This window comes from Rhinolophus sinicus, linkage group LG01 (assembly GCF_036562045.2).
Source record: "Rhinolophus sinicus isolate RSC01 linkage group LG01, ASM3656204v1, whole genome shotgun sequence".
NCBI lineage: Eukaryota > Metazoa > Chordata > Mammalia > Chiroptera > Rhinolophidae > Rhinolophus > Rhinolophus sinicus.
In genome coordinates this window covers 176328845-176352538 of record NC_133751.1, presented here as the reverse complement: position 1 = coordinate 176352538, position 23694 = coordinate 176328845, and the positions used below count along the sequence as shown (strand labels likewise).

The 23694-nt window shown below is 36.8% G+C and overlaps 1 protein-coding gene across 1 annotated transcript in view; it reads left to right on the top strand.

Annotated features, from left to right (window-relative positions):
• ANKRD44 (ankyrin repeat domain 44) overlaps nucleotides 1-23694 on the top strand; it is a 180263-nt gene that overhangs the window by 150541 nt on the left and 6028 nt on the right. The window contains exons 16-25 of the mRNA XM_074330331.1: nucleotides 2583-2670; nucleotides 3749-3866; nucleotides 5216-5432; nucleotides 9308-9395; nucleotides 17534-17617; nucleotides 18882-19027; nucleotides 19511-19593; nucleotides 21620-21702; nucleotides 22748-22839; nucleotides 23635-23670. Of these exons, the coding sequence (XP_074186432.1) occupies nucleotides 2583-2670; nucleotides 3749-3866; nucleotides 5216-5432; nucleotides 9308-9395; nucleotides 17534-17617; nucleotides 18882-19027; nucleotides 19511-19593; nucleotides 21620-21702; nucleotides 22748-22839; nucleotides 23635-23670 (1035 nt within the window). The remainder of the gene's footprint in view (nucleotides 1-2582; nucleotides 2671-3748; nucleotides 3867-5215; nucleotides 5433-9307; nucleotides 9396-17533; nucleotides 17618-18881; nucleotides 19028-19510; nucleotides 19594-21619; nucleotides 21703-22747; nucleotides 22840-23634; nucleotides 23671-23694) is intronic.

Below are 23694 nucleotides of genomic sequence, written 5' to 3'. Positions count from 1 at the left end.
CTGGTTACCTCTTCTTAAGGCAAGCATCCTGCTTTAGATACTGTGTACTTCTTGATAATTACAAAGGGCCTATTTTCGTTGTGGAAATCGCCTTTGTAAACAGGTAAACAATGAAGAATAATCAGTCAGTTATTTGCCACTGTGATATAGGCTGTGGTCCAATGGAGCCCCCTAGTGGTCAAGAAGACTAACTCATTTTGAATTTCCCTCCTGTCATTCATGAAAAAACACGGCGTTATTTGACTCTTCTCCACAAAATGTCCGCTATGTGGAAGCTTTAGCCTGTGCTTTGAGAATCTGCATGTCCAGAATCTTTTCCAACTCATTTGAAAGGCCTTTTTTTTTCTTGTTGTTGTTTCAAATGCAGGGAATACTCTGAGGAGCAGGAGCCAGGATGGATATCAGAGGTTTTGGCACAGATAGTAGCAATGACAGTTGTGGTCTTTGAGCAGCATGAGAAATGACTGTCACTCATAGCCAGGGAGAGGCTGAGAGAGTCTGAGACAAAGCTGGACTTGGCAGGGCACGGCTAAGGAGATGTTAGCATCTTTTTGCTAGAAGGAAATAAGGGAAAATTTAGTGTGTGGGAAGCCAACAAGAATTCTAGTTTGGCTACATTTTCACAATGAGGGGGACTTACATTTACCTGAGGGCTATTAGCTCAATTCAAAAAGCTGCAGTATACCTCCCCCACCCACCCACCCCAAAAAAAGCACTACTGTAGAAATCGGTTTGCTCGCCTACACACTGGGTAAGTGATCTGAACTTAGATGATTTATTTCCCTTTTTCTGTTTAGCCAGAAATCAAACATCCTTGGAACTATTAGGAGAGTATATGAAGAATATCAAATTGACATAGAAAGAGGCATCAATCAAAATACGCTACCTTCACTTTATGAACCCATCTCCTGTAATATTTAGCTGTCAGTTCTCTGCTGTTCATTTCCTTTTAAGCATACATTAAACTACTTGCATATTTCACCAGTGGTAACAGATACAATGTAATATTTAAAACAAACAAACAAATAAATAACAGTAACAACAGTATATCGCCTGTACTCCAGTCTCCAGAATTTCCTCCTGAGATATGCAAATGGAACATTGGTGAGAAAGAGCTGAATGCAATAGTCTACAAAATGTGGGCATTATTTCTGTAGTTCATTTGAGTCGTGTCGATACATGTGAGCTACTTCTAATATGTACTGTCCCTGAAAAAGGTGTCATTGTTAAATTAGCATTCTGTCATGACTGGCATGCAATAAAAAGCACTGTAAAATGCAGCTTTTAGGAGAGCCTTCATCAACCTAACATAGCTGCATTTTCTCCTTCTCTCTCCATGTCCATAAGGAGGTAAATCCAATGCATTTTATAGTGTTCTCGTTGTTCAGAGAGACGTTCACATTTAATTTTAAACATACATGTTCTCATCCTACTCCCTGAGTGGAAAGCCATCTCTGTTGTGAAGCCTCGGGTTCCATTCAACAAGCTGGAGGAAAGTACCTTACTTCCTGGGATTGTCATCTCCTCCCCTGAGGCACCACCACTCCTAAAAGAAGCATCTTTCCTGGTGTGCACAAGGATGCACCCAGGTATTTGTATCCAGGCGGTCAAGGCTGCATCTCTTGCCCATTGCCAGCCCAGGTCTGCTGGGCGAGTAGGGGTGAAGGCCAGGCAGTGCCTGGGACACAGTGAGGTGTGCTCTGGAGTCAGAGCTTGCAGGGGTGGGAAAAGGAGTGGACAAGAGGGGACCAGGGGGTGTGAGGCTACAGGGCCACACCTCTCACACCACACCAGCGTGCTTGAGACACTGGCAGGCAGAGAAACAGCGGGCTGTGGTTTGAGGAACTCCGGGACAGAGCTGCAGCCACAGGCAGCCCATCTGTGAGTCCAGTCAATCAATCAGTGAACAGTGAGCTGATGGCTCACGTACACCGTTCCGCCTTGAGGGTTTGCTTTAAGTCACTGCTGATCAATCAGAACTGTTTGTTGCTCAGTGTCTACCTCAGAATGTAAAGTGACCAAGGGAAAAAGAGGCAGGACCTGTTCTTTCGCGGTCTCCTTCTCTTCTCTCCTCTCCCCTCCTCCTCTCCTCTCCTTCTCTCTGCTTCACTTCCTCTCTTCCCTCCTCCTCCCATCCTCTCCTCCCCCTTCTCTCCTTTATCCTGCCCCCTTCTTCCTTCTTTTTAAAAAGGGCTGGAGGAGGGCTAGACACAGGATTATATAGTATTGGATGACTCTCTTAGAGAAACGAAAAGGATAATTGGAAAGTGTGGAGAGATTATCAGTCACATTCAAGGAGATAAGAAAGGACATCGTGTTTAAGGGAAAATAAGGCTCAATATAGGAACCAGGGAAAAGTTATATAAGGACCAAAGTGCTCTGATAGGAAGAAAGGAGAAGATGGATTAGTAAAATAAACGTTGGAGCACACTGCATCCAGCAGCGAGTATGAACTGACAACCTGGGGGTATCTGTCAGCAACGATTGAAAACCACTGATTTGAAGTCCAAGTAAATTTCACTTTGGAGAGATATGCATAGCGTTGATGTGTTTAAAAAAATGTCCATTATTTTCTTTTTCAGTAATTAATGGTCACACACTGTGTTTGCGGCTATTACTAGAAATTGCAGACAACCCAGAAGTGGTGGACGTGAAAGATGCCAAAGGACAGTAAGTGTTTTCACACTTGGCCTGGGGTTGACATTTCAGTCACAACAGGTAATCGGGTAATTTGCTAAGCAGCTAGGAGGGCTGACTGCTGAATTTTAGATTGGGGGTATATATTTGAGTAAAATTCATGGATGAGAGCCCTAGAATAATGAGGTGACTTTTGCTAGAGTATACTTAGCTAAGAAAAGTGTGTGTGTGTGTGTGTGTGTGTGTGTGTGTGTGTGTGTCTTGATAAAAAACAGCCAACTTTTTATGTTTGTGGCCATGTATCCTGGCCTTTTAAAAATATTCCCTCCTTTGTTTCTTCTGTCTATTCATTTTTACCCTCTTGTGAAGCTGCTACATTCCCATTTTCAAATTAATAATGGCAATGACCTCAAGAAGTTATCTTGACCATAAAAATCCTTCATATTTTTATCCTTTCTTGGGTTTGTTTTTCCAAAGTATTTTCCATCTGTTAGCCCATTCCTACACCCAGTCTTCTCTTACAAATAGAAAAAGCAGAGCAAAAATGCACTAGTGACTCAACCCAGATATGTGAGTTAGTGTTGAAGTCCGATGTAGACCTCACCTCCTGGATTCAAGCACTCTGTTCTTTCCTCTAGACTTGTCAGACTTTTCCTCAAGGCAAGGGAACTCTGTTCAAATGAAATATTGAGCAGAAGCCAACATAGAAAACTGTGAAGTAGGTCTGCTCTGATAAAAGCAAGTGGGTCTCCTTACTCAATTGATAGTACATGCTACAAAGTTTTGAAAATGATGGGATTAAAACGAACATTTTAAGAAGGAACTTTTCCCTGCCCCACCCGTATTAATCATTCCACTGACACCATATCATGTGGCCATTAAAGACCAGAGGCAGATAGCTTGTTCCAAATGGCATATAGCACATTGGGGACATTTAAAAAATATTAAGCAACTGTCAAGGAGAGAGACTGAGAGAGACAGGGAGAGAGAGAGACAGAGAGAAAGAATGTGACAGAGAGACAAAGGGTCAAAGAGAAGGAGGTCCTACCACTGGAAGTGTTGAGTGCTTTTAGAAAATCTTTTCAAAAGCCTAATTTATCTCTCTCCCTAGAACCCCACTGATGCTTGCAGTAGCATATGGACACATTGATGCTGTTTCATTGTTACTTGAAAAGGAAGCAAATGTAGATGCCGTTGACATCATGGGATGCACAGCGTTACACAGAGGGGTATGTACATCTTCCTCAGCTTTGGTCAAGAAATTTTGTAGTAAGCATATTTCCTCTTTTCTTTCTCGTATGAATTTTTAGTAAAAAGATTGTTTCCTAAGAGAGCCAATTAACCTCAGTCAGTCAAAAAGAAATTACAAAATCTTTTGCAAAGGTAAGATAATGTCAGGTGCTCATAGGTCCTGCTCTTGAGATTTCATGTTAGATTGTGATAATAGATACAGGAACACCTACTGTTGGTAGAATTCATTCCACTTTCTCATTACAAAATACTTGCATGTCATAGAAAACTTGCCAAATATTTTTGTTTTTTAAAGCCCAGAGAAGAAAAATAACAATCACCAGTAATCCTACATCCTGGAGATAACCATTTTTTTTGTTTTTTGGTTTACATAACCAATCTTTTTTTTTTTTTTCTGTATGTAGATTTATTTTAAATTTAAAAAAAAGAGAATACTGAAGATGCTATTTGGAACCTACTTTTTCTCTTTTAGACTATCAAGAACCTTTTTCCATGTCACTAAGTATTTTTCTGCTTCATTTTTAATGGTCCATTGTGTGCAGGTGTCATAATGTATTCCAGTGATAACTCAGTTTGGAGTATTCATGCTATTTTTGATTGTTCTTTATTATAAATATTGGCCCATTCCCACATGAGATATGTATCCTGTGACAATTTCCCACTGAAATATGTATCCTGCTGAAATATGTATCCTGTGCACAATCCTTTGTATATATTTGCTGAACTGTTTTTAAAAGCATGTTGAAGAAACTGAATCAAACAAAAGCAGAAAAGTGCTATTTGGGGATGTTGCTGAACACCGTGGTCAATGAAAAGAAGAGGAACTCTAAGTGGTCAATGTCATAATTGTAGTCCTTATTTCTTGGGTTCTTCCTGTGGGCCGTGCAGCAGGCTGAGGGTCTTTACATATCTCATTAGTCCTCACAACAACCTATGAGTTCATTATTACTGTCTTCATTTATAGATAAATAAAATGATGCACAGGGAGATGACTTGACTTGTCCAAGTTTTACTAGGGGAAGCCAGGATTTAACTCATATCTTCCTGATTCTAAAGCTGATGTTTTCCACTCTATCATGATCCCGTTCATGGTTGTGTTTGGAGAGTCATGGTTCCAAAATGCTGAAGTGCACACACACTTTTCTGATATGAGTCTTGCTGGGTTGTCCTGCCTCTCTCCTCTACAGTAGGGCAGAGTTTGCTTTCCTTAAGGCTCAGGCCTTTATGCCACTTCCTGTGAGCCCAGCCTTCTGTAGCCAACTGCGTCACTTCCTGAGTCTTCTGCTCTGCTGAGGTTTGTTTTGTGTTTTTACTTGTAATGCATCAGATTATGACGGGACATGAGGAATGTGTGCAAATGCTGCTGGAACGAGAAGTGTCAATTCTCTGTAAAGATTCCAGAGGAAGAACACCCTTGCATTATGCGGCTGCTCGTGGCCACGCCACATGGTTGAGTGAGCTGCTCCAGATGGCACCTTCTAAGGAAGATTGTTCTTTCAAAGATAACCAAGGCTACACGCCACTGCACTGGGCTTGTTACAATGGTGAGTTGATTGTCTCTTGACTGATTCCGTCTGGTAGGCTTCCTACCCCAGCACCACTGTGATCTCAATGGAGGTGAGAATATAGCGTAATGCCGTAAACCATGGTTTCCAATCTTTCTGCACCCAAGATGCCTTTTTATTCTATCATTATTAATACTTTCCTCTCCATGGCTACCATGATGCTTATATGGAGTAAAAATTCACTTTCCCCCTTTTTGTTAATCAGTAACATATAACTCCTAATCAGAACTTCTGATGGACTGAAATAATCCAATTTTATTGGTTTCTCATTTACATGAGAAAACCAGGGACCCTATAAGGAATTAAAATAATAGTAGCTACAAACAAAAAATATATAATGTAATAATCTGTCACAATTGACTACTATTCTGACTACTAGATGATTTGTCTTTTGACATTTCTTTTTCATATCTCATAACCCCCATTTATTTTGTTGCACTTGTTATTTGGCAGATTTAAAATTTTTATTTCACTTATTTGAGTGAAAAAGAAATGCATACTAATTGTAATATTTCAAGAATACTGAAGTGTCTAAAGTAAAGTTACTCTGTTTCCAGACTTACTTTTTGATGTAATTTGGTGTGTACCTTTCATAATTTTTCCTTTGAGAGTATAAATAAATACAAATGTACGTGCATCTGTTTTTTTACACTAGAATCATGTAACTATCATTCTATAATTTTCTTTTTTGTTATGTTTGCTTAACATATTGTCCGACAGTGGGGCAAAGATGTAATGACCACCGTAATTAGAAGGTATCTTCAGACAGAAGAACAATGCAGGCTACTCCATAAAACATAACAGAATTTATTATAGGGTAATTTGCTTATAGGGATGTAAGGTCGGAGCAGACAGACAACCTAGCACCCTGCACAGATTATTCTTTACTAACTGACCCCTGTTACAGTACTTTTTTTATAGTATAACTCAGGTACTAATGATTGACAAGACAAAGAACGAAGTTTGCATCCAGAGCCATACCTCCTGGTGGTCTTTTGATGGATGATAGTTTGTAATCCAAACCATCACCAGTTTGATATTTATCATGATTGTCATGCCATTCTGGCCATAACTACAAAAATATTTATGGCTATATTTTATATTTATGGCTACACAGATAATTATCAACTTGAAAGCTTTGTTATGCTTGCTGAGGGCAGTGAAGTTGGTCAAAGGTCACAGCATGAAAGAAATCCAGGACAGAGATGGATTTAGTTTTGTTCCTCTCTGTATCTATACACGTTCTCAACAGATATCCTTACAAGTTAATATGTATCAGTATTGATTGATCTTCTGAACAGTTGTATATTATTTCATAGCAGATAGATATAGATGTGTGCATTTACCAGAATTTATTTATTTAACCAGATCCCTATTGATGGACATTCAGATTGTTTTCAGATTTTTTCCTGTTACAAACAATGCTGCAGTGTGTATGTTCATATTATGGTACCTTAAATTTTGTCAGATAAGTTTCCAGTAGTGAAATTATTGCTGAGAGGGCATGTATATTTTTTAATTTTAATAAATTATACCACGTTACTTTGTAAAAAGTATATCATAATTTAGTATTCCACCAAACATGTGTACTCGTATAACTTACTATTTTCCTGAGCCTTTGCCAGCCCTTATCAGTTTTTTATTTTTGTCAATTTGAAGGACGAAAAAAGGTTATCTCATTATTTTTGTTTGTGTTTCCCTGTGTGTTTATTTATTTACATTTCCTCTTCTGAAAATTACCTTTTCCATCTATTGCTCTTTTTTTTTTCTGTTGAGTTGTTTATCCTTTCTCATACGTTTGTTGGAGCACCTTGTCTTAGAGATATGAATCCTCTGTGTTATGTGTGTTACCTATGTTTTCGTTCAGTCTACCATTTGTCTTTATTCCTTGTTTATGACATTTTTTTCATGCACAAATTTTGAGCTTTTATCTAGTTGAATCTGTCATACTTTATCTTATGGGACCAAGGTTTCCAGTATTGCTTAAGTCTCCCACCCCTAAATTTATATGGATATTTTCCCACATATTATCTGCTCTACTTCTCTAATTTTATTTTTCAATTTTCAATTCTTATATTAAAATTTTTACTCAGAAACTATGATTACTAGGTCCAGAAAGATTTTTGGGGTGCTCTAATTTAAGACCTTTCATTTTGTTTTTATTATAGTCCCCTTTTATCATTGGCTCTGACCTCAGTACTCTCACTGAGCAAATTTTCTACTTGCTGAACTTGGTTTTGTTCCCTCTGCCACTGGAGAATTGTGACTTTTTTTTTAAACCTATTAATGGATGAGGGCTCCCTAACCCCCATCTGAGTCAAGCTGTGAGATCTCTCTGGCACTGGGAAACTGACAGGAAGGAGAAGATGAAGTAAGAGTGTTGATTATAAGGGCAGGTGGCAAACCCACCGGACCACATCCTGTCGTCTGGAATGGGGTGAGGGTGGAGAGAATGGCATGTCTCTCTCCATTCTTAGGCCTCTCCAGGTGTAATCAGGGAAAGAGGAGCAGTTCTTTCATAAGCAATTCCAGTACAGTCTTCTTCCAGGTCCAAGTTTCAAGCTTCCATCTTCCCAGAATCCCCTTTACTTTGAAATACTGAAACTCGTTCAAGGACCTCCAGTCCTATCCACACAGACCCTTAGGTTGAGCTTCAGATAGTCTCCAAGGAATGGTATGTGTAGATGCTTCCTAAGCTAAATCCTTTAGAGGAATGGATACCAATAGAGAGGGTTGAAGTGTCTGGGACTGTTTGAGTGAGGGTCGGATATACTAGATGGAAAGCTAAATAGTAAAACTTGCATCAATTTTGAGGATTTTAATATTCATTACTTCATATGTTTCTTAATACTCCTAAAAGCGGTTTTACTTTTTCTTTTTATAGGTGAAAGAAAGATTTGATTTGTGTTTTAATACTTAAAATTTTTGTCCATTCTACATTATTCTAAGGTAGATCATAAGAGAACTCTAATTTGGCACTGAGTTCAGCCAAGAGGTTCCAGGACAACAGTCTGTATTCCGCAGCCAAAAAGCTTTGCCTTCTTGCCTTAACAATTGTCCATTACTTCACAAACCACATCCTGGTGCTTTACCAAGTAAAGCTCCTGTCATCCTGTGACATCGGTAGGGCAATATTCCTAGTCCAATTTTTTCATACATGAGAGATTGAGGTTCACAAATCGGAAGTGATTTGTCTTAGATAACATAACAGATAAGCTAACAGAGCTGGGGCCTTACTTAAATTCAGTTGATTTGGAAACTACTTGTCATTTTGTTGAAAATAATTCCTCACATTCATTCATCTACTTTTAAAACAAAAATACTTATTTGGCATATATATGCCAGGAACTGGTCTTGGTGCTATTTTAAATACTTATATTGTATTTTACAGTCAAAGTCCTTTTACCTGCATTATCTCAAATCTATTTTCTATCAATCACATCTTTCTCCTTCACTAGGGTGCATAAATATAAGCTAACCTATTCATGTGGGTGAAAGAGAAATTTCCTACTATAAATATGGGCAAACCGAGGCATACTTAATGTTAGGCATCTATCAAGAGCTGAGAGTAACATAGAATCTATTCTGTTTGCAAATGAGGTCACTTCTCTGTCTGTTTCTTTCCACCAAACCATATGGCCTTTATTGTTTTATTTATTCATTATGTCTTGGAACATCTGTGAGCATAGTTAATAACATTTTGGCATTTTGTGGATTTATTCCATGGAGAATGAATATTCATTCAATTCAGGAAAATTCATTAGCCAGAATTCAATGCTTAATGACAAAAAATTGATTGTGTTTAACAAAATTTCTTTCTTGGAAATTTCCTAAATTCTTTTGATTCCTTGCAGGTAATGAAAACTGTATAGAGGTACTTTTGGAGCAAAAATGTTTTCGCAAATTTATTGGTAATCCCTTTACTCCACTGCACTGTGCAATGTAAGTAGAAATGCTGGAAGTTAATGGTGTTGCATTAATTCTTTTACTGCACATAGGGAAATTGCTTTTTAGAGAAGGGAAAAGCTTTTACATTACAGATAATGCCAATGTATTCCATTTTTCTGCTAAAGGCAAATAGGTCTGATAGCAAAGTATGGTCCCTAATGTTAATGACTTTCCAGGAGCTTTTTGTGGATGGCCACAATTCCACAGAGGCTCACATACTACCTTAGGGAAACTATATCAAGAGGTGGACTGGGAGACACATTACACACCATGTGAAGAGCTCTTCAGATCTTCTTCCCATTTGTCTGCCAAATTCTAAAAATAAGTTGGAGCTAAGAACAATATGCCTTTCAATGATTAGAAGACATTTTCTACCAGGAAGACTTCATATATTGTAATTCTCCATTCTTCATACGTAATAAGTTCTTTTTTTGGTAAATGTAATTTTTGTTCTAATATAGTATGAACCATTGTTCAGACTCCAGACCAGCTGGCACTGGTGTTCAGCTGGGAACCACGGTCAGCCTGGGGGCCTAAGACTTGGGAGTGCTTTGCCTATGCCTGATCTCTGAACTTCACATGAAGCTTGTTCATTTGAGTGGAAAGATATTGGAGGCATAAAATGGATCAATAAAGAGTAGGAGTGATTGTAAATCTGAAGGAACCACATTTGTTTGTTTTTTCACTTTCATATCCCCAAAACACCCACAATGATGCTTTGTATAAATGGTATGCAGTAAACTCCTTCCTGGATGTAAGGTTTCTGAAGAAATTCTAGGGTTACAGATTGTATGCCATTAGAACTGTTAAATGATTAAAGAAGACAATTTAGGAGAAAAAAACAAAAACAAAAAAAAACTTTAACACTTTGAGAGCAGGCAGTCTCCACTCTCCAGAATTCAGAGAACTGCAAAGTGGGACAGAAGGCAGGAAACTTTCACAGAATGAAGAGTAGAGAAAAAGGAATGGAAGGAATAAGAATATCTGAATGGCTGGGGTTAAATATCTGGGCTTATTTCAGTTACCATAGGAATAGGGCAATCACCCGTGTAGCCTGGCGATCACGGGTTGGTTACGTAGATGGTCTGACTTCTGGGCCGATGGAGCATTTACAAGAACATGAAACTGAAAAGTTTTGTTTTGCTGATGTGGTTTCCCAGAATCGGTAGTGATGGCCTACCAAGTAAATGCTAATGTGTGATCAATTTGACAACCCCCCCCACCCCACCCCCACCACCACCCTTTTGATCAACCTCTGGTCAAGCAAGAGGTTTGGTGAAAGATGGTGTTGCAGTTATTCTAAGTTACCATTTCCTCTTTGGGTGTCGGTATATATTTCACAGGAGATGATGTCAAGTTCATCAGTCCAGTTGAAAGGAGACCATTTGTTAGCTGGCTGGTGGTTATGTACACACATCTACAACCCTTGAGAGAACACACAACAGACCAAGAAGATTATTATTATTAGTAACAGCAGAAGTGTTCCTAAGATTTGCAGGGTGCTTCTGAGCCAGGGTCCCCGTGAACCAAACCAGCTAGAATCACATAAGTCAAGAAATGATCCTAAAGAGGAGAGATTTTTAAAAACAGTTGTTCTGTTTGTGTGTTGCATGTAACGTCTTCAGTCCCCCAGAAGTGTTTATCCTGTCAGCTTGTTCCAGAGAAACTGAGGCATTAGAAATCAGGGAGCAGTTTGTGACAGGCAGAACTACAGGATCACCAGCATCGTAGCAAATCCAATAGTCAATTGGTGGCTGGATTACCCCTCTTTGCAATGGCCGGAGATATGTAAAAATGGCACTGTTAACTCCAGCGCAAGGCAAAAGACAGACCAGAGAGTCATAAAGAGCTTCATGGTGTAAAAATTAGAAAAAGAATGGTCAGAGAGGGAAGAAGGAATAGAAAGAAATGGTCTTGATCTGACATTGTGGGAGGAAGCAGTCTACCTCAATGTCAGCTACTTCTGAGCAATTTGGTTCTGAGGTCAGCTATGTGTTCACAGGATGAAATGTCAGGTGGAGCCTTTTTCAGTTGTGAAATATGCACCCAAGATTTGACACATTGTAGTTTGGCAGTGGTCGAGAGTTCTTGATAGAGTCCTTACCAAGAATCTCATTTTTGCAAAAAAACAGTAACTGTCTGAAAATGGCAAAAGTCTTTAAAATATCCATGGTTAAAGATCTGCTGAGAGTTCATTTTAATGGAATTGACAAGGAAATTTGGTTATTTCTGTGGCACACAACATTTTAAGATGATAACTGGAATTATGACTGATAACATATCAGGACATGTCAGATTTTTAGGAATTTTATATAATTTCTGGAAAACACATTAATAATCTGTACCCATAAAAATATAACCTATGAAAATTAAGCATCACATTTTATTTGACAATGCTTCCTCTATAATTTAGTATATCAAATAAGCCTGATTCATTTGACATTTATTTTTATACAGAGAGGGAACAAATCTTTTGAGATGTTCCAGGGACCCTCTAGAAAATCCCAATTAGTTCAAGATTGAAAAGACTTCATTTAGAATTTGATTTTTGCGAAGTTTGTCAAAAATATCCAAAGATTTTAAAACACTTAATCAAGCAGGATCATAGGTCACTGTGAAACAACACTTAGTTATCCATTTAACTAAAGTGAGAAAGACTTTGAAGGAAATATAAAAAGTTACGTAATTGTAAAAAACAGAAAAAACAAACAAAAAACTGGAGCTCTTTTCATATTGAGAAGACTGGGTTTTCTTAAGTAATCAAAGACCTGATAAACAAAGTAAAGCATAGGAAATTATTTTTGCAAGACACAAACTCTGCTTTCCGGGCAGATTACATAAAAAATAGACTACTTAAAAAAGCTTTCTTTACAATTTCTTATTTAAGAGCACACCAATAACCTAAGGAAACTTTATTTTAGCAGAGAAAAAAACAAATTCTGATTTTGCACTAGTGTACTTTTGATATTAAATTTAGAAAAAAAACTTAAATAAATTTATTTCAATCTTAGCCAGCCTGGCCACACATAAAATTCCTTTCCCAAGATTCCTTCTACAACTTTTTTAAATTTCCATTCAGATTTTGTCCTCTCTTTTTCCCTCTCTTTCTCATTCTGGAATAAATAGCCCTTTTACTTTAGAGCAAAATTACTTTCTCTTTTCTCGTACCAAAAAATATATATATAGATAGATATATACATATGTATATCTATATATATCCTTCATACCTTTCCTTATCCAAAAAAAACACATTCTACTTTCATACATAGTTGTTTTCTTTCACTCTTACTATTTCTAAGTAGTTTTAATTTATGAGAATTTTTAATCCTAGAAACTTAATTACTGGTGAAAACTAAGAAGTAAGCAACTGTGGACTGTTACACTAGCATTCTGTGGATTAGCAACTTATAAATACATTTCATAATTGCTAAAAGTATATTCTTCCTCATAGTAAATTTTTCCAAGTGGCACAAAGCATGTTTATTAATAGACTTAAATATCTTTAGTTCCTCTATAAAAGGAAGGCAAAAGTGATAAACTTATGTTTAGTAATTAATGTTAGTTATGTTTAGTAACTAAAACTTATGTTTTAGTAATTAAGATAGTGTTTTATCTTATTTGAAAATGATCTATATATTCATTGAATACCCATCATTTGAGTTATCATGTAACTTTAAGCTTTTAAGTTACCAGAAAGATTTTGAAAACTATTTTTAAGCATACATACATTGAAATGTTCATTTATAGACTTTTATCTTACATCTATTTAATTTACTTGCTCTTAACAATTATGTTTAGATTACTCATGAAAATTTTGGAGATGTTAAACAGCTAACCATCATCTTAGTTATCTTTCTTGCTGACAAATTCTGTAACAGAGGTAACATAACAGCTTATTTGACTTTTAATAAACCTAAGTAGAATAAAAGTCATGTTTTCACATTATATGTTTAATTCTAATAAGTCTGAAGACATGCCTGTTTTAATTACATTAAAACAAACTTAAACTAGCTTTTATTTGCCAAAGATTATCCTAGGTCATGTGAACTTGAAAAACACTTGGGTTAGTTTCTATATTTCTGAGCGTATACTTGATTTATACAAGTGCCTAATTTTCTTTAAGCCAATTAAATGGAGCTCTTTACAAAATAATTTAGGCATTAGCAACCAGAAGTAGAAAAAAAAATCACATATCTATAACATACATATAATTCATAGACATACATAAATTTATAGACAGACATAAACAGAGATCTTATCGATTTTGTTTTAAAATTTTAGCTATGAAACGTGTATGATAATGCAAAACTCATTAGTTTATAAAAGAACAGTTGGATCCAAATTGTGTTTCAGGCAGATGGAATAAGTTAAGGTTACCTGCTCAGATGGTTACACTTTTTACTAATATTGATGAAGACTTTTAAGATTTCTCTTCCTTTTATTTCCAAATAGACTTTTTTTCTCTCTTTTTTTAAAAAGATTTTATTGGGGAAGGGGAACAGGACTTTATTGGGGAATAGTGTGTAATTCCAGGCCTTTTTTCCAAGTAAAGTTGTTGTCCTCTCAATCTTAGTTGTGGAGGGTGCCATTCAGCTTCAAGTTGTTGTCCTTTCAGTCTTAGCTGTGGAGGGTGCAGCTCAACTCCAGGTCCAGTTGCCGTTGCTAGTTGCAGGGGGCACAGCCCACCATCCCTTGCGGGAGTCGAGGAGTTGAACCATCAACCTTGTGGTTGAGAGCCCACTGGCCCATGTGGGAATCGAACCAGCAGCCTTCAGAGTTAGGGGCATGGAGCTCTAACCGCCTGAGCCACCGGGTCGGCCCTTTTTTCTCTTTTAATAGCAATTAGCTCCCTGAAGTTTGCATTTCAAAGAGATAGCACTTTGTTCCTTAGAGAAGACTCAGTAGAAAACATTTACACATCAAAGACATGGGAAAAAACGGAAATTCCTCCAAGAATGACTTTTGTTTCCTAAATTCAGAATTTTTGCAACTACAAACCTTTTGAGATAAATAGGGGAGGTTTTGGGGCAGGCAGCTTTTATGTTCCTTTTTTTAAAATTTTTTATTGGGGAATATTGGAGAACAGCGTGTTTTTCTAGGACCCATCAGCTCCATGTCAAGTCGTGTTTCAATCTAGTTGTGGAGGGCAGAGCTCACTGGCCCATGTGGGAATCCAACTGGCCACCGTGGTGTTATGAGCACTGAGCTCTAACCAATGAGCCAATCAGCCGCCTGCTTTTATGTTCTTATAGAGACTTAATTTGTAAAACAAACATAGTTGTTTTAATTCCTTAAAGAACTGGGTTACAACCTGAATGATACCAAAGTTCTGGCCCACTCATCAAACTACGTTATCTTCAACTTGCTTCTTTATATTATGGAGGTCTTCAACTAAGATAGAAATAAAAAATTTCTGTATTCTAGATTTTGAGCTGTTTGACTCTGGAAATTCCCCCCACCCCACCCCACCCCTTTGTGGGTACATAGTTTCATTTTAGCTTAAGGGGAGAAGTCCCTAAAAATGTTCCAATCAGGCTCTGAATATCAACTTCCAATTTGGCAATTTCTGACCATAGAGCTTCTTTTTAAAAAACTCCCTTCAAATATCTTGTCAAGTTTCAGCCAGGACAGACAGTAGATATTCCTGGCAGTATTGAACAACCTCATGGGTGCCAGAGGTGTCCCCAAAGGGGGTACAAAAGACTCTACCATCCCAAGATCCAGAGCCACTCCCAAAGATAACCAAAAGAAAGAAGGATTAGGACTAACAAGAAGGCAATAACTAATGTACAGTATGGTGGTTATAGATAATAATACTGTATTGTATATTTGAAAGTTGCTAACAGACTAAATCTTAAAAGTTCTCATCACAAGAAAAAAATTTGTAACTGTATGGTAGATGTTAACTAGACTTGTGTAAGGATCATTTCACAATACATACAAATATCAAATCATGTACACCTGAAACTAATATAATGTTATATGCTTATATCTCAATAAGAGAAAATAACTGTTCAATTTTTTTTTAAAGGGCAGCAATAGCTGTGCCTGGGAGAGAAAAGGATTAGTAAATAATGGGTACTCCAAAACTAAATTCACAAGAGTCTGAATTTGGAAAGGAAGGGATAATCTGAAATTTTACCTTCCTTTCTTGATGGGAAGTAGAGAGATCAGGAAAAGCTGACTCTAGTCAGAATTCTCACCTTTTGTCAGCTTCTGCCATCTTTCCCATCTGTAAACACCGGAATGAGTCATGTTTAAAGTATAGTTTCAGTATCTACCAGCATTTAATAAAAAGTTTTTCCATTAATTTAATTTTAGTTTCCTCATAGCTGTTTAAGGGCACAACTGGTAATTTACTGGAGAATCCCTCAAAGTCTTGTCAACCCTGGGAGGGGCCCATATAGGGTTCCTCCTTTTCAGGTAGATTTGGAGATGTTCTAGTTGCACAAAACTTTCAAGGATCATCGTTTTTCCAGTGTTTTGGTTAATTGCAGGTGAGACAGTGATTTCTGGGCTAGTGTCTTGATGATGGACCCCCTGTGAAGGTACAACAGCAGAGGCTCAGGTATTGATTTAGGATTCTGGACTTGAAGCTGTGATTTAGGTTTCTGGACTTGGAGCTGTGGCTTTGAGAAGAACTTTGTTTATGGTCTTATAGTCACTTCAGAGTGGAAAGGCAATTCAGATAGAGGATTAGTTGATGCTGAGTACTCAGCTAAAGGAGGACAGAGAGGGAGTAGGAGGAGTCATTAGTATTAAAATCTTTGTTAATTTTTCATTAGCCTTTGGCAGTCAATCTTGAAATGAAACTATTTTGGAATTGTGAAGCCTTTTGGAGACTGCTGCATACCAATAAAATAGATATTTGATTCTGTTTGTTGATTTGGGAAGCCTTGCTTTCAAGTATTCTTCTTAAATGAACAATCTTATCTAATTGCAACATTCCGCGTAATGGCCATTGTAATTCTAGGTTGTCTTAGTAAGATTTTTTTTGCCGTTTTTATAGATACATACAGCTTCCAGGACCAAAGTTCTTAGACATAAAATAAGGAGGTTTCCTGGAAGGTGGAATGCTCAGTTCTTTCAAACTTGAGAATACCATTTCTAAGCTAATGCTCAAGTTAAGCATTGAGTCTCTTGGAGCCAAATTAAGACTTGAGAAGAAGGTGGTTGTGGGTTGGGGATTTTGTGATGTTTTATAGTCTTCTTCATTACATGGACATTTTCTTGAGGTTGCTGGGTGACCTGGTGTCAATTTAACCTGTCTCATGACCAATTTATCTTAGCACAGGAGTCTTAGATTTAGGTGGCAAGCATTCTAACAGGTTTTAAGTGCTCAACCAATGCCCTCTAATTTTTCAGCTTTGGCTTCCAAGATTCCCATCAACAATAAATCTATTATTCCTTTCACAAAATTTCTTTATAGTGGCAGATACCCTATGGCTTTTAATGATCTGACTGTGCCCACTTAGATTTTGATGTTCTGTTGGTCAAAAAAGTTTGCATTTTTTGCCTTACTTTATTTCTAGAAGTCCCTGTTAGTCCATCAGTGGCTGCCACCTACTGTGGAGTCCCAATGTAACTGTCCCAGAACCTTTTCAGGATCCCAAAACCTTTCTGGGAACTTTAATAAACCTCTTTCCTTAAAAAAAATTTGGATAAAATTTGTTTGGATCTGAGAGCTGCACACAAGAGAGTAGCATTCAAATCCATGAGCGACTTACCACCTTTGGTGAATTCAAAAATTTCAGTGGATACCTTGCCTATACCTTGTCCCTCAACCTTTAACAGTCAGCTTCCTATCCTTGTTGCCAAAACTGTTAAAATGTAAAGAAGACAGTTTAAGTGATATGAACAAATTGTAACACTTCCTGAATCAGGCTATTAATCAAACTCTTGAGAGTGGCAACTGCCTGATTCATGTAGTATTAAATAAGTTAAGTTTGTTTGTATCACCTAAATTGTCTTCTTTAAACATTTCAACAGAACGTAGGTCACAGATATTTGCATAAGATTTTTTTTAAGTATCAGATTGTTAAATATATAGTGCATAGGGGGATCGAGTAGGAGGGGATATATAATTTTTTTACTAGCAAAATTTTTAAATTTAAAATCCATTTTCATTTTAGAATAAATGATCATGAGAATTGTGCATCATTGTTACTTGGAGCCATAGATTCCAGTATTGTCAATTGTAGAGATGACAAAGGCAGGTAAGTGATGCCTCTTTTTGTGATGAATCTTAGTCTGTTTTGTGGTTTCAGAGTAGCCAAACATCTTTTTTTCCCCATTGAAAAAGTAATATATAAGCATGGTTTTAAAATTTTAAATATTATAAAGAATATATAATTAAAAGAAATGTTCCTCTTAGCCCAGAAACCCCAGCCTCTTCCAATGAGGAAGCCACTTTAAACTGTTCTTTCCAAATTTTTATGTTCTCCCAAATATTTTCTACACATGACTACAAACATATATAAAAATATATGTGCTAATATTCCTTTTATGCAAATAGAAGTATTCTATAGCAATGCTCATCTTTTAGTATGTCTTGGAGATCTTTCCATACTAGAACATAAAGATTACCATTTTCTTCTTAAAGCTTCGTATTATTCATTTGAACAAATATATTATAATTTAATCACCCTGCCCTCTGTTGAAGGGCATTTAGGTTGTTTCTAATATTTTGCTATTCCAAAGAGTGGTGCAATGAACAGTCTACTACTATATGTATGTGTTCATATGACCAAGTATATCTAGGAGATAAAGTCCTGGAAGTAGAATTACTTTGTTAAAAGGTCAGTAGTTTTTAATTTTGACACATAATGCCAAATTTTCCTTCCAAAGAAATCAACTATCCACATTAGATGATGTGGGCTCTTAAAAAAATTTAAATAGCCAATTATCTACAATTTTAAGGCTTAATTTTGAATGTATCTTTATCAAAGATGAGAGAGAAGTCACTGGAATTCAAGATTAAAAGGGTCAGTAAAGATGCTAATTTCAGATGTACAGTGCATTGGTCGTGTATCTACACAGTCTAATAATATGGAATGTCAACTATAATTAAATATATATGTAGTCACGGGACATGGAGTACAGCATAGGGAAGATAGTCAATGGAATTGTCACAGCTATATATGATGTCAGAGGGATAGTAGTTTGAGGGAGGGGAGTTATCACTTTGTGAGGGGTGTAAATGTCTAACTATTACGCTGCTTTGTGCGCCTGAAACTAACTTTAAGAATTGGGGAAAAAGATGCTAATTTCATTACCAGAGTCACCACCTTTCCCCTCCAGGTAGATGACACCCTAGTGCCCACCCTGAATGGCCTTTAAAGGAGACCTGATCATTATCTCTATATACTGAGAAGTTTGAAATCCCTACGACAACACCATGCACATGTTTCTCAGGCATTTGCAGAAAGAGAGTGTGTTAAGTTTAAAGGAAGTTAAATCATGCTTGTTTTAAATTGCTAGGACACCGCTTCATGCAGCAGCATTTGCTGATCACGTGGAGTGCTTGCAGCTACTTCTGAGACACAATGCTCAAGTGAACACAGCAGACAATTCGGGGAAAACAGCACTGATGATGGCTGCTGAGAATGGGCAGGCAGGCGCTGTGGGTATGTGCTTGATGTGTGGACTGCACATTTATGCTTCTCCAAAACCAAAGTAACGTAAAATCAAGAAATCAATTATCTTTTTGGCTTGTACATGTAAAAAACAAACAAACACAAATGTTCTATTTAAGCAACCAGATTCTACTTGCTAATTGTCTGCAGTCCTCCGTTACTTGATGGTTGATGGACCTATCAAAGTGAGCCAACCTTTCTGCAGTGAAATGTCTTGACATTTAGAAGCCAAATATAACAACAGAATCATTTTATCTGAAAATAACGAAACTGTAAAGACAATTAAAAGTAATGCCTATAGACCTTGGATTTGGATAGAACAAGTATCACAATAAATTACTCCTTTTTTCATTAAAAACATTAAATATTACGTGAGCTGTGCTAATTTAAAAGTTATTGTTTCTGTAGCAGCTTCTTCAAAATGCATGTAATTGGCATGTAGTCTGAGTAACTCTCTTTTGGCTTTTTCTATAGATATTTTGGTGAATGGTGCCCAGGCTGATCTGACTGTAAAGGATAAGGACTCGAACACACCCTTACATTTGGCTTGTAGTAAAGTATGTAAATGAATTTGAGTCACTGTTATTTAGTGTTACAATAATTATAACACTTACATTCTGTCTATCTCAGAAGTGTGTATCATGGCTTTTAATTCAGATGTACATTTTCCCAGGATGTTGTCAACTCGAAACAGAATCAAAGGGGGAGAGGCAAAGGCAGGCCCAGATAGGAGTGGGTGGGGATATGCTTTTCATGGCATTTGCCACTTGCATCCTTGCTGCAGTCTGACTGATGCTGCCACTGCATCTGTCTCCATGGTTGTGGAACCTCATTTTGGTTTTAAACACAAGTTAGGACCTTAGATATATGGCTTCTGAAATATGAGCAGTTTTACTTGTTTTCATTTGAAGGTATTGTAATAACACAGACAAAAAAATATTCTCCTGTGAGGCAAATAAACATGTTCATGTGCATGTCTGCCCTCTCCTTTTTTCTGGTGTCTAGTTCAATGCCAAGGCTGCACTTAGTTTTTGTTTTGTTTTGTTTTGTTTCTAATAGCTTTGTGTTCACATGTAGTTCAAGGTCCCTGCTTCCATAAAAAATAAATGATATATGTAAATGTATGATTTTACAAAAGTGGGATCATACTACTTTATAACCTGCTTTTGTTAATGAGTCACATATTTTGAATATCTTTCTTTTAGACATATTATAGTGTTTTAGAAACTGTGTGATATTCTACTTTAGAAATATGCCATCCTTTGTTCAACCCATCCCTATTGTTAGACATTTGCTTGTTTTCAGATATAAGCTACTATAAATAATATTTGTGGAGAAATCTTTCTTTAGGAATCCTTACTCCTTTAAAATAAATTCTTAAATATGAATTATTGACTCTGAGGCTATGAACATTTTAAAGAGCAAATTACCCTGTAATGAAGTCACAGCCATTAACACTCCATCAGCAGTGCATCAGAATGGAACCTCCATGGACATTTCTAAAGTTGTATTTAAGGGTCTCCCTTATGAAGCATTAGAGTCTGACGCCACTTGACACCAGTGATAGTGGTTTATTTCAATACAGTTACAGTATTACAGGTGTCATCTATACCAAGTGGTACAAGGAGTCTCTGCTCTTCCTTTCATTGCTTGCGTTTTCACACTTCATGTTCTAGGAAGCTCATGGAAACCACAGAAAGTGCTCAGTTTCATGAAGTTTACTTCAAGGTGTAGTTTTCATGAATAGAAGTGTAATGCTATTAAAACTTTATTATGCCATTGAATCACCTGAAGATCTTGTTAAAATGCATCTTCTGACTCTGGTAGCTCTGGAGTGGAGCCTAAGATGCAACATTCCTAACTCCCAGGGTATACGATGCTGCCACTCTGCAGGCCACACTCTGAGGAGCAAGGGCGTAGGAAGCCATGACCCCTTAACAGGGCGCAGGCCTGAAATCACGAAAGGGTCTCTGACTTATCAATTGAGTTTTTTAAATGATCAACCATCTGTTGTGATAAAATTCAGAGATAATTTCTCTTGGTTGAGGAAGAAATAAATGAGCTTACTTGAAAAAGAGTCCTTTCACAATGCAGGGCAGTAAATGGTGAGTGATACAGATAATAAGAGTAATGGGAATTCCAGGGGTAGATGGATGGATCACTGCAGTGATCATTGAAGACTTGAGAAAGGAGATGGGACTTGACTTATGTTTAAAAAGTAATGTTGAAGAATACTCCTAATTCTATTCTGTTCTAATTCTATACCAGCTGACCTAGCTGAACTAGTATCTGTTTCAGGTCTCTGGACATTAATTCTAAAAATTATTTTAGAAATATTATTGTTTCAGGTCAAATTTATATGAACCAAGTTCTAGTACACCTTATTCAGAATCTTGGAGCATCTAGGGCCCTTTAACTATTTGCTTTTTAAAAGAAAAAAAAAATTACTCAGACAATAGCTTTATAAAATGTGTTTAGGTGGAGGATGTTCATTTTAAATTTACAGCATAATGAAATGATTTTTCTGGAATTTTTCAGTGTCTCTGTCCAGTGTTTCTTAATCATTTTTTTTTTCTTTGTCAGGGTCATGAAAAATGTGCCTTGTTAATACTTGACAAGATACACGATGAGAGCCTTATTAACGCAAAAAATAATGCACTGCAGACGTAAGTGTGACTACTAAAGTTTGACTCAGATGCAAATTCATAGTCATTTGTTCAACACCGAATGTGCTATGTTTTGGGCCTGGCTCGAGCTGGGAAACACAGTGCTGAAAGACACAGACCTTCATGTTTAGTCACATACCTACAAATATTGACCAAGCTAGACATTTTTAGTTAGAATCTGTATTTTGATATGCCTTCGCAGAAATTTGTGAGATCTGTGTTTTTCTTTGCTGTTATTTCTATGATAATATTATAAACATAGTGGATGGTTAGAAAAATCTTATGGTCTGGCATATTTGGGGAAACTACTTGTATAAATGTGTTAGCATTATGTATTCTTACTAAAAAAAAATGAGTTTTATAAATCAGGTTCCCAGAATATATTTGAAGAATTTCTAAGCTATTTGTCTTAATTATATTTTAATGTAATTCAGTGTCATCCTCAGTGTGAAAGATCTAAAAGCTGCTTTATTTTCTATTTTAGGAAATTAGGCGTTTGTTTTAAGGGCACAGGAATATTAGATTTTTTTTTTCATTAAGATTCTTAAGTAATATATAGCAGAATATACTGCTATATTCTTTAAGATATTTTAAATTCAGTAAAGTATAATTTAGTGCATTTCGTAATAGGTTTGAGGTTTGAGATTATATATCTGGGTGATATTAACTAGTCATATTGATTAACTGTACAAAACAGTGATTCAAATACTGGAGTAGATATGAAGGGGTAAGGAAACTTCTAGAAAACACACCAGAGCTTGAGTTTTTCTTTTGGCTTCCTACATACTGTCATCGAGGTTGTGTGAGATGTGGTGTATTTGTTGTATCTGCAGAGAAGAATTCTGGGACAACATGAGAACAGTTGAATCATTATTAGCGACTGGAAAAGATCTGGTTAACAAATCCCTTTTTTTTAAAGTCTAAGCGTTCATATACTACTTACAGATTCTTAAGTATTTCCTTCCTTTTATCAACACAGGCTACCCAAATGACACATTTTCATACACATATATATCACAGCTGATGCTCCGTGTTCTTTTTGCAGACCCCTCCACGTTGCTGCACGCAATGGCTTGAAGGTAGTAGTTGAAGAGCTGCTGGCCAAAGGGGCCTGTGTCCTCGCTGTAGATGAAAACGGTAAGTGGAAAAAGCAAACAATTACTGCAGGTACTTTCCCTATGTTGTGAACCCAGAGGAAATGAGACATATAGGAGCTAGTTAAAAAGGCCGTAGGAATTCTCTCTCCCTTGGAAGTTCCCTGTGTGTGCGAAATCAAACAAGGAGAATTTGTCCTGTCTGTCTTTGTAAAATACAGAGTCTACCTGTAGACCACCAGTGCCTTCCATTGTGCATGTAATGTCAGCAGCTGGTCTCTGACTCCTCAGCGTGGTGATTAAAATATTCTAGACATGCTAAAAAGCTTTCAAGGTGGCATTCGCAATTCTGATCGCATACGCTGAAGAGTTAGGGATTACACATCATTAGTGCATGCTCAAGGGCTCAAATGAAAACCAGGTCTTTGTATTTCAGTTCATTCTGAGATCAAACCTTTTTTTTTTTTTTTTTTTTTTTTAAGAAGAGATCAGAACTCATATTCCCAGTATGGATATTTGGGGAACATGAATAAAACTTTTAAATTAATGTCTAGGCTTGAAACTTCTCCTGATCTATATAACATTCCTTCTCTAAATGAACTCACTCTTAACAGAAGCCTTCTACTCTGCTTCCTAAGAAATTTTGAAAGCTAATGAACACTAGAATTGTATTAAATTGCCATTTTAAGCACAATGCCTATTAACCTTGGGGAGCAAAAGAGGAACTTCTGGATATTTATGAATTAAGTAGTTTTTTAAATGTGGCATTAATTGTGGCATTTGATTAAAGTATTATAATAAAATGTATTAACGTAACTCAATTAACTGCTTATTACAGGTATTGGAATTAGCAGCTCATGCCTATTTCTCAGAAGTAAGCAGCCATATGACATCATTA